Here is a 12,255-nt window from a genome sequence, read left to right as displayed (position 1 = left end):
CACATATGTGAGACATAAAACTTACAAAAACCTGCATCTTGTGGTGCGTTTCGATTGTTTTAAACTATAGACTATTAATAGTTTTAGCGACGATTTGGTTTAGAAAATTATATCTGATGAGTAAATATATTAGTTCATGAGATTGAATCTCACAATTTATTTTTAAATAAATAATTATATGATAAATAGTCATATTCATCTTATCTAATTAAAATAATTTTATAATTTAATCCTAAATAGATTATCAAATGCTAATTAGTAATGACAACTTAACATAACCTTGAAAGATGACTTCAAGGGCTTCACAACCAATCACATCTTCACGAAGACGTGATTGATTTGTAAAGATATATGTAAAGCCAATGGCCTCTAAAAGATGAAATTCCAAAAGCCTTACTTTAGTTATCGTTTAATACATAATTAACCCCCTTTTGATTTGAACCCTACAATCGTAAATCAATATAAAGGACCATCACGGTCTTTAAATCCCATTTTTAATTGCCACACTTAATTATTAACTTTGAATTATTTTTAACGATTGGTTTATTAATAAAGCCATGAACATAAAATTGTTACTCACGGTCCTTAAATCCCATTTTTCATTTGACATTAACTGAATTAAATTTATGCACTCCCAAATACTACAAACTACCCTACAAAGGAGTATGATAAATATTAATTAGTCATTTTTTGGCATGAAAAAAGATTTAAAAGTAAGCATAATTTGGATAAAAATAAAATCTAATTAAACTTAAACCATACAAATAATTAAAGATGAACTCCTCCAAATCCAAGAAATCATCATCTAATTAAAGATAGCAAAAACTCATCAAAGCCTCAAAGACAAATCAAGGTGACCAAGTTCTTCCTGATGATGATCAACCCCTTCATTAATCCAGCCAATATTTCCATAACTACTCAACCCGCTAGCCCGCATCGGCACGTAGCCCGAGCCAGCCCGTCGGGTTGAGCCCGAATCCGCCATGCTGAGCTCCCTGCTCTTCTTCGCGAGCGTCCTCTCCAGTTTGTGAGCATTTTGGTGGCCGCCGAGGGCCTGAGAGCTGTAGAACTTCCTCCGGCAGTAGTTGCACGAAAACACGCGCTGATCTGCCGGGCTGAGCGGCGGCGAAGAAGCCGGGTCGAGAGGCAGATTCATCAGCCCGCTCCTCCTCGATGATAGGCTCAGATTGAGGGAGGAGGTGTTTCCTTCGTAATTCATGTTTGGTTCTGCTTTTTTGTATGGAAGTTTGTTGCTTGTGTAGAGTGACTGAGGAGGATATTGGACAAAATACTCATTTATATACTTAGAAGCTCACGCAGAAATACACACATTGAAGGTGAAGGAGTAGATGTTTAATTAATTAAGTATATGGCGCCTCCAATAAAGGCGGCAAGAGAGCACCTTGTCGGTTCATAAATTAATATTTTGAGTAGAAATATGAATTTATGATTGGGTTTATATTTTATGTATAGTAGTAGGAGGAGTATTGAGAGTATGAGTTTTGTTTAGGGTGAAATTGGGATGTTGACATAATTGGAGTGGGAGAACTTTCACTCATTTTTCTAATTTAAGTACGAGATGGGGATTGAAGATAAGACTTCTTGACTATATCATTTACGTAATGTAATAATACAGTCTTTCTTCAAAAGAAACAAACAACCTCGATTGCACTAATTGATTAACTCATATCACTTTTCATTAACAAGTTTCCCATTTTTTCAGACTACTACTTTTGCTTTCATTTTGTTTCCTGCACTACACATGACATCACATCTCTCTTTAAAAATAAACTCCCTCGAGTCTATATGAATTCTCCCATATTTCATCATCTCTTAAAAAAATGTTTCACTTTATAAATTAATAAAATGTGACATCCATTTTTTTTAAAATAGTAAACGAAATATTTATTGGGAAATGAAAAAAAAATATGGGACATTTAATGGAAATTAGAGGGAGTATATGTCTCTGTGTTTTTTCCGATGGTTCTGTTTCTTAATCTTTCTCACTTGCTCCTCTGGAACCAAGGTTGAACAAATCGAAAAAATCAGCTATTCACAACCACTGATAAAGGATTCTTTAAGATTAATAATCCTTTTAATTAATCGAATGGATTCAGTCTTGTATTTAGAGTAAGATAATTGAAAAAAAGAAAGAGTAAGATGAGTTCTTTGCAAGCAGCTTGGGTACAGTGGCATACACATGGAATAGGGGTATAGAGGTGTAAGCCCCTACCATATTTCTATATTATTTATTTTCTTTTATAATGATGTGGAATTATATAAATTTGATGTAAATTATTACTCCCTCCGTCCCATAAAAATATGTGCACTTTTCATTTTCGTCGGTCCCACAAAAATATGTGCATTCTATTTTTAAAAAGTTATATCAATTTAATAATGTAGGTCCCACTATCAACTAACACCTTAACTACCATTTTCCTCCTCTCGCTTACTTTACCATACCATTCTCCTCCTCTTTTCTACTTTACTAATTTTATCTTAATTCTCGTGCCATCTCATACGCCCATATTTTTATGTGACGAAGTGAGTATATAAAAATCTAAATTAATAATAATAAATTATCTAAAAATATATATTAATTTGTAATAAATTTTTGAATATAGCTTATAATTACTTAGATTAAGTATGGATGCTATACGTAATCCATGATGCTGAAGACGATTGTTCAATCATTCGATGCTTCTGGTCATATATTCAATTTCATTTAAGGATTCATCCTAGATGCAATGGACATAATCTGACAAAATGATTTTCCGAAATCTACATTTTCATGTACTACTATATCCATTTAAAACAAATCCATGTATTAGTCCCAATCTTCATTCCGTACATTCATTACATCCCACATTATAATAAAATCAAATAATGAAATTGTGGATGTAGTGTTGGAATAATAATTGACATAATTTCATTATTTGATTTTATTTACAAATATAATCTTGGTAAAACACCAATAAAATTAATATAATAAATTGATAATAATAATAATCCAAAATTATACTAGTTGGAATGAATTAATTGTTGAAGTAGTAACTGAGCATGGCAGTGAAAACAAGAGCACATGGGACATAAGTTTAAAAACTGAGTGAAACAGTCTGCTAATTAGAAGCCCATTACATGCTACAGAAGTGGCACTTAAAATATTCAGACACAGAAATGGGCTTCACTGAATTGGCATAACATGGCAAAATTTCTTTATTTTTATTTTCTATAATTAGGGGCCTAATTTATCATTAAAAATCTTGAATTGTCGGCAATAATTACGGCGATTAATGTGTGTTGTTGATTACAGACACAGCATAATAATCATGTAGGAATAATGTATCTAGTCCTAATATACCCAAACAACACTAATTCCCCTTTGAAAATTGCACCATGGTTCAATAATTCTCTAGCATGTCTTCTTCTTGCACTTGGACAATGTGAAAACATACCTGCATCAAAGTTTGGGATCATCAAACTTTAATAATTAGATCCCACTTGGCAACACGTACGAGTATTATGGGTTTACACAGAACATCAATTGCAGTTGCAGAAATCAAGAAAAATTAAGTTTGGGTAATACTGGAAAATTGTTTCTTGCAAGAATATACTCCCTTCTTTTCAATAAAAAAAATGCATTTCATTTTATACGAAATTAAAGATAATGATACTAGTATTTAGGATGGGATGGAGGTAGTATATACTCCCTCCGGTCCCGTTATGTTCCATATTTTCTTATTTGTCCAGTCTCCAATACATATTTTATTTCATTTTTACCTTTTTTATAATAGTGAATCTTATACTCCACTAACTTATTCTTATTCATATTTTATTATAAAAAATATATATAAAAATAGCAATCACATCCCACTACTTTCTTTTACCCACTTTTATTAATAAAGTTAGACAATTTTTTAAAATCCCGCACCGATCAAATACTATATTGTGTGACTAGCATGTTTTTGTCTAACGGATGACAAGTGGACACAATAAATGGTAGTAGGACACAATAAAAATTGGCTTTTCAAAATTTTAGTTTGGAATTTACATATACTTTCTCCGTCCCAAAAAATAATCTACTTTTAGTACTATTTTTTAGTCCGTTTCATAATATGGAACTTTTCGACTACGACGTTGTACTGCTAATAAAGTAAATCTCACTATCTTTTAACACTATTTCAATTAGTACTTTTTCCTTCATTTTCATACATCAATTTCGCATAAAATTTGATGTCGTTCCAAAATTTATATTTTTATGGGACGAATGGAGTAAATTTTTGAGAGAATCGAGAAGGCAATAACTGAGCTTCGGAAAACGCGAGGTTTGTTTGGGAGTAATGGAGTTGAAAATTTTATAGGAAATTTCCTAAAAGCTGAAGGAAGTAGAACATGTTTTATTTGCTGTCGAGGATCATACTTCATTAGCAGTATTATTTTATTTTATTTTATTTTATTTTATTTTATTTTATTTTATTTTATGGCTTGTGGAAAGGGCACAGTCTGACTACTCCATTTCTTGTTCATTTCAATGCTTTGATAACACGTGTATAGTCAAGATTATCACCGAACAATTGATTGATTCGAGTGTGTCTTTCTTGAATAAATCGATTTGTTAATTAACATATAATCATCATTTAAAAGTACTATTATAATGTATTCAAGTCAACTGTAATAGTAATAATTTCATAAATAGAGTCAAGGTCGTCGTCACTCATGATCATAGTTGTTAAAATAAATTGTAGAGCTCTATGAAAAAATTTCATGTATTAATGCTGAAATTCATTTGTATAGAAGTTGCAATTGGCTGATGAGTTATGTAAAGTAAAAATATATATGCACATAGTGTTGGTTTCTGGATTACAAGAGATAAAAGTCGGGCTTAATACAACCCAAAAGAATGAATATAGAATGGAAAACTGAAACTGAATTACAATGTAAAATTCGAAACAGATAAACCGTGAAACAGTAGTTAGCCGAGTCGAAGAGGCCTCTTTCCGCAAGACAAGATACGCCCAGGTAGTGCTCTCGGTTTGGCGTGTCGTCCCCAAAGATGAAACGGCTACGTCTCTGGTGAAGCAGCACCGCTATCAGCAGAGCTCCGGTGAACTGGATGGAGGAGAGGGCAGAGCTTTCGACAGAAAAACAATGCAGGAGAGGGAGAGCTTATGATGCAGAATGCTTGTGTATTATTTTCTAGAGATGCATGGAATGGCTAGCCTATTTATAGGCTCATTCCACTCCTGAGGGGTCAACAGCCATTATGGCTGTCATCATTGCGAGAGTGTAACTGCCGAACGTTACAAACCGTTACGAGAGCTTGTGGCAGGAGTGTGCCTTTCGCGTGTGGAGTTTGTGGATTTCTCACGTGTCAGCCGTCCAAGTCCTTTCGCGTGTGGAGCGTGTGGATTTCTCACGTGTCAGCCGTCCAAGATCAAGATCGGGATCGGGATCGAGACCGAGAAGCCCGGGCCCGTGACCGCGGGCTCGGGCGGGCGGCGGCGGCGCGCGTGTGGGATCTTTCACCCATTTTGGTCCACTATAATTATTAAGTAACATAAAGTCAATTAATTTAAGCACATTAAAATATGTGTTACTTCTCCTATGTGGGATAATTAACACTAGTTAATTATTCCCTAAGCTCAAACTCCAAGCTTTAATTAAAAGCTAATTATGCCCAACTTTAATCCACTATTTCTCACTCACCGGAAATCGGATTTGAGAAAGTGAATATAATACATTTATCTACGTAAAATGTAGATCGACGCTATATCCATTGACCGGGCATATTTAATCGATGATTTTTACACATACAAGGAATTGATATTTTTATTTTAATACCCCTATATGAAGAAAGACTTATATAATAATGTTTTAATCGGTTTTACAAATCTAAAGTTACGTGTAAACAATACTTTATACACGAATTTACAATTATGTTTACTGTGTTATCAACATTATTACATGATTTACTAACAGTATATAAGCGAAATTGTTTGTGTAAAAGCATAATACTCCAAAATTGCTACTACTATTTTCATATTTCTATATAAATACTTTGAATTTCCTTTTAGTAAATGGACGAGACAAAGATAGAATAGCCGATTAAACTTAAATTTAGAATTACACTTAAATTTTCTAGGAATGCACAAGTATATTCGATATATAATAACTAGACGACCTCATAAAAAAATCATTATATCATGTAGTACCGCTTCAGTCCCATAATATATACTCCTTCCGTCTCTCATATTTTATCATAGTTTGACCGGACATTGGTTTTAAAAAATGTAAAGAAAAGTGGATTGAAGAAGTTGGTAGGACGTGGGTCCTACTTTTAAAGTATTAGTTTTATAATAAAATGTGGGTGAGAATAAGTTAGTGGAATGTGTAGTCCATTAACAAAAACTAGTATTAATACCCGAGCTATGCACGAGACATAAGAGTTTCAAATAATGAATATAAAATATAATAAATATATAGAAAATAAGAATTGAAAGCAATATGGAGATTTTAAAAAACATAAATGTACTTATCTTGTCTCACTCAAAATGAAGAATTTACTACTCCCCAATGAATGAAACATTTATGCAATTTTAATTTATAATCTAAGTGAAGTAAAAATAATAAAATTAATGACAAAAATAAGATGTGTGACTAATGACCTAAGAGTATGAATTAATTAGAATAAGATATACAAATAAAGAAAATATGTGTGAGTAAAGATGTTTATTGAAAGTGCTATGCAAGTCATTAATCCAAACAAAAGGCAAATTAATATATAAATTTAATAGCTTAATTTATAAAAAATTAATTTGAAAAAAATATATGAAATATTAAACAAATCCACATTAAATATATGAATAATTTAAATCATATAAATTTAAAACTTCTTTGAGAAGTCAAGTTAGAAATTTTGTATTATCCAATAATCACATTTTAGTTGACTGTTTATTTATTTATTTTAATTTCAGACCATATCATAACTTGATATACATTGCCGCCAAAGACTAAATGAATTTTTTATATTGGAAAGAATAAATTTCTTACTTCCCGCCACATATACGTATAAAAAGTAAATTACTACTATCACTTAAAATAACGATAATATTTTATGCATCTTGTTTGTTTTGAATAATGTGAGAATTTACACAACTATTTATATTAAGAAGTTATACAAACTTTATAAGTTAGATTTAATTTTAAATATATATAATGTCATCTTATTCCTTAGTTTAATCTATAAACTTAGTAGTATTGTTTAATTAGAGGCGAATTAAAATATAAGAACTAAAAACTTTAATTGAGTAAATATATGATGGAAATTGTAAGCATTACATATATGTGTTGTCGTTTAGCTTGTGAATTAATTCGGAGAAAAAGTATTGCAATAAATGATTAAATCTCAATTTTAACCTAAATAAATGGAAGGCAAACTAAACTCTCTAGCACAATTCCAATTTAACTCAAATATAAGTCTAATTAATATATAAATTTAATAACTTGATTATAAAAAAAATTAATGGTAGTGCACTATTTAAATGTGTTTTAAAACTTCTTCAAGAAGTTAGCATTTTATTGGGCTATTATTTGTCCTATTGTTTTTGCCTTAAAATAATTTTTTTGAATAGAAGACACCTTATCTTTCCTTTTTCCCTCCAAAAAGGGCATTAAGGACTTTTTATCAAACTTGCACTTTAGATTAGGATAGATTTAGGAATATTACTAATATTTGTTCTTCTTGAAAAATGTTTCAAAATCAATTACTGTACGATTTAAAATTTTATTATTTTTATTTATATAATAAATTATATCAATCAATTTATTTAAATTTTGTAATTTTATTATTTTTATTTGTATAATAACATTATTGATTAATATTTTGGAAGCAATTATTCATCTCATATTTTATTTTTGGTCTATCTGCCGTACATATTCATGTATTATCTTTCATTAATTTTGATTAATAGATTTCACAATCTACTCATATTATTTTATAAAATTACTATATAAAATGACGCGTATTTTTCTAATATTTTTCTTTTTACATTTTTAATATTATTAGAAACGAGTCAAAGTAATTGCAAATGGATAATACTAGTATTACGGAAGCATCGCGCATTTAGGCATATATATCGTTGAATTTCAGCACCGGCTCATTTCGATTTCTAGTTCTGTCCCTGTAAGCACCGTTTGCTCGTACGACAAATGCAACTGGAAAGCGGCCTCATCAGCCATACTGCACATCAAAATCGAAACGATTAAAAATCAAAATTCGGGTGTAGCTCATGTATTTGTAGAATAGAAAAATATGAAGAACAAAACTCACGGCACAACAGCAGCTTCAGATATAGAGGGATGAGCAATGAGCAATGCTTCAAGTTGAGCAGGAGCAATGTGAAAGCCTTTGTATTTGATCAATTCCTTCAATCTATCCACGATGAATACTTCATCATCGTCGTCTATGTACCCTAGGTCGCCTGTATGCAGCCACCCTTGCTCATCAATCGTCCTCCTTGTCGCCTCCTGATCGTTATAGTAACCTTTTTGAACGTCCACATATCATACAATCAGGCTAAGATTATTGAATAATTAACACACATGAACGTTGAGATTAATTACCTTTCATCACAGCGTCTCCCTTGATGCAGATCTCCCCCATCTGATTCCGAGGAAGAGAGGTGGTCGTGGAGGGGTCGGTGATCTTCATCCGTGCGTTTCTAATCACCGTTCCACAAGAACCAGCTTTGAATTTGAATGGCCTTTTTGGCGAACCCTAAGCTTATAGATAGTAATCCAGCTTCGGTCATGCCATAACCCTGTGCATTATACATGATGCACTTCAACTTCACATAATTTCTTATTTTCTCAACTTATCAAACGATTCAAAACTACTACTACTAGTGATGAAAAAATATAACCATACTGTTTTTGGACTATTTTTTTACTTATTTATTGTCATGCCATTAACAACAATTAGCCTTGCATTTATAGTAATTTCTATTACAATTTCATAGTAAAACTCTATATAATTACCGAATTAATTTATCTAGAAAATGAGTCAGGGAAGGATGCTGTGGTTTTAATTAGAATTTAGATCAATATATCATTATATAAATGTCACCTTATACCTATATGTGATAAAATACAAACTCTAAAAGTCTAAATATTGTACAAACTCCAAACTATAATCTGGACCGTTAGAAAATGTCAACAGATGAAAAAATAATAGCAACAAAAAATGTCAACACAGTGTCAACGATTGATGCTGTGTTCACATTTTTTGTTGCTATTATTTTATTATATATTGACTTTTTTAACGGTCCAGATTATAATTAGAAGTTTCTACAATATTTAGAGTTTGCATTTTATCAATATCAATCCTAGATTAATCTAATTAAATGTGTGGTTTTAGATCAATAAAGAAATATATCAATTTTCATCAATTTGATCGAGAATGTGAACTATTCTAACTAAAAATAAAAAAACGTGGGAGATAAAAAAGATGCAGGGTCGTTTATCTGCTTGGCTAGTCAAGCATGGGATAATTCATAGATCTTTGGGCTTTGATTATCAAGGAATAGAGACTTTACAAATAAAGCCCGAGGATTGGAATTCTATTGCCGTCATTTTATACGTATATGGTTACAATTATCTACGCTCCCAATGTGCCTATGATAATAATCTAGTATAAAAAATATCCTAAAGTGGACGGTTGAGCGAAGGCCGTGACTTACATGGCCGACACATAAATTATTTACATTAAAAATTGAAATACGACACTAATACTCGCTCTTTATCTATAGTAACGGAGACGTTTCTTTTTGACACACGATATAAGAAAAAATGTATTTAAGTGGGTTACGTAAAGAAAGAACAAAGTAAGAAATGAAAAAAGTAAAGAGACGAAGAGAGAATAAAGTAAGAAAGAGTAAAATAAGTGAGAAAAATATATTGACTTTTATTGAAAAAGAAAATGACTCTCCTGTTATGAAACGTACCAAGATGACAAAATGACTCACTACTATAGAGAGAGGGGGAGTATCTCATACCGAATCATATGCATTATTGGAGGGAAAAAATATCGATAAAAAGTTCAATTAGTGCAATAAAATTCGGTGTAACGTAAATTATTATAGTAAATATAATAATATTGTTGTCATCAAGTTTGATCAAATTGTTTAATACTCAGCAGCCAATATATTGTCACCTTGTTTATTTAAAATCTGTTTAATACTTCTACACAGTCAACTTAACAAAATCGATACATGATCATCTTAAATCAGAGTCATACTAGTAAAAACGAAATCAAATGGAAATTTTAATTTCTATGGTATTCAAATTCTAGTGCTGGCATTAATTCACCAAAAAATGTTACTATCATAGATTTTTAATGTAAAAAATGGAAATAATCAATGTAGAAGGGAGTGGAATCAGTTAGCAAAGTACCTGAGCAGTAACAGCATTAGGGAGCTTGGCTTTGAGAGCTAGCTCAAGTTCTCTATCAGTCGGCGCCGCGCCGCAGAGGACTCTCCTCACCGACGAAAAATCGAACTTCTCCGCCGTCGCGCTCTTGGCAATTGCCAGCAGAATCGGCGGCACAAACGGCGCAATCGTCACCCTGTACTTCTCAATTAACCTCATCAGCTCATTGATTTCATACTTCGGCACAATCACCACCGCCGCTCCCACACGCAGGCAGACGAGCATCACCGAAATCATGCTGTACACGTGGAACATCGGCAGCAAGCAGAGCATCCGATCCTCACAATCGGTGTAAACCGCCGGATTCTCGCCGTCCGTCTGCTGCGACACGGACGCGACCAAATTTCTGTGGCTCAGCATCACTCCTTTAGGGAGACCGGTGATTCCGGAGGAGAACGGCAGCGCCGCCGTGTCCTCCGCCTGGATCTCGACCGGCGGGAGCAGATTCTCGTCAGATCTCATAATTTCAGCGAAATCGAGGATCTCCGGCGACGGCGGGGGGTCGATTGTGGTAATTTTGGCGCCGCAATTGCGCACCTTCTCAGCGTGACAAGCGTGGGTGATTATGAGCATAGGTCTCGAGATATTAGCCTGGAGCGAGATCTCCGAGGGGGTGTAGAGAGGATTGGCGGTGGTGGAGATCGCGCCGAGGAAGGAGAATGCGAGGGCGAATTCCGGCGAGTTGTGGAGGAGGAGCATGAGGACGTCGTTTTTACGGATTCCGATGGTGTGGAGGCCGGCGGCGACTCTGCGAGAGGTGAGCTCGAATTCGGCATGGGTGAAGGATTGGGCGGTGGCGGCGTTGATTAGATAGGGGCGGTGGCGGTGGGAGGAGAGGTTTTGGAAGCAATATGTGGGCAGAGCAATGTTTTAAAAATCGGACCGGCAAGCGAATCGATGACGTTACTGGTTCACGGTTCAACCGGTCCAACCGGTTGAACCACCGGTCTAACCATTTTACTATTGCAAATATATATAAAAATATACTGCCTCCGTCCCGGTCTACTTGCACTTATTTCCTTTCTGGGCGTCCCAAGTTATTTGCACTCTTTCCATTTTTAGTAAAAATTATCACTTACAGCCGAAATTGTTGACTTTGCTATACACTCATTCCTTAATCTCCGTGCCGAAAAGAAAATGTGCGAGTAGTCCGGGACGGAGGGAATATTAAATTTAGTAAATGATTTACCATTAATAATATATCACAAAACATTAAACCTTATATATAATTAGTGATGTATAAATATAAATAATATTAAAATTTAGTAAATATATTCAGATATATATATTTAATATTAGTTAGTCTGGATAAAAAATTTAATATTGCATGTATTAAAATAGATAATGTTTATATTAATTTAAGAAAATTTATTACATAAAATAATATATAATTAAATATGAATTAAGTACTTATTAATTAGTTTAGATAAGATTATTCATTAATGTCAATAGTTAGGGTATATAAATTAAGTATGTAATATAAAAAATTTATTTATAGTAAATAATGAATCTTATATGGTACTAATAATAATATAGGTGGTAAGTAGAGCATCATTAAAATATAAAGGATGATAATTATATATATTATAATTAACAATTATATTAAAGAATAATAAAATTAAAATGAATTATTAGTTTTTGTAGATAAAATTAATGGTTAATGTATAAAAATATTTAATGTTTAAATTGTTCAATGAGCTCATGTGGTGGAGTGATAGATGTCTTCTTAACTAGAAGAGAGGTCATGAGTTCAACTTTTACCAACAAAAA

General features: G+C 32.8%; 1 protein-coding gene and 1 pseudogene across 1 annotated transcript; both read right to left on the bottom strand.

The window, feature by feature from the left end:
• Positions 1–669: 669 nt before the first annotated feature.
• On the bottom strand, positions 670–1,394 carry LOC121800334 (zinc finger protein 2-like). The gene has a single exon (XM_042199907.1). It carries the CDS (start codon positions 1,217–1,219, stop codon positions 830–832), a length of 390 nt encoding a protein of 129 aa, XP_042055841.1. The 5' UTR covers positions 1,220–1,394; the 3' UTR covers positions 670–829.
• Positions 1,395–7,971: 6,577 nt separating this feature from the next.
• LOC121798113 lies at positions 7,972–11,425 on the bottom strand (annotated as a pseudogene).
• Positions 11,426–12,255: the final 830 nt, after the last annotated feature.

Source organism: Salvia splendens, chromosome 4 (assembly GCF_004379255.2).
Source record: "Salvia splendens isolate huo1 chromosome 4, SspV2, whole genome shotgun sequence".
Classification (NCBI taxonomy): domain Eukaryota; kingdom Viridiplantae; phylum Streptophyta; class Magnoliopsida; order Lamiales; family Lamiaceae; genus Salvia; species Salvia splendens.
This window is presented reverse-complemented; position numbering and strand designations above follow the sequence as displayed.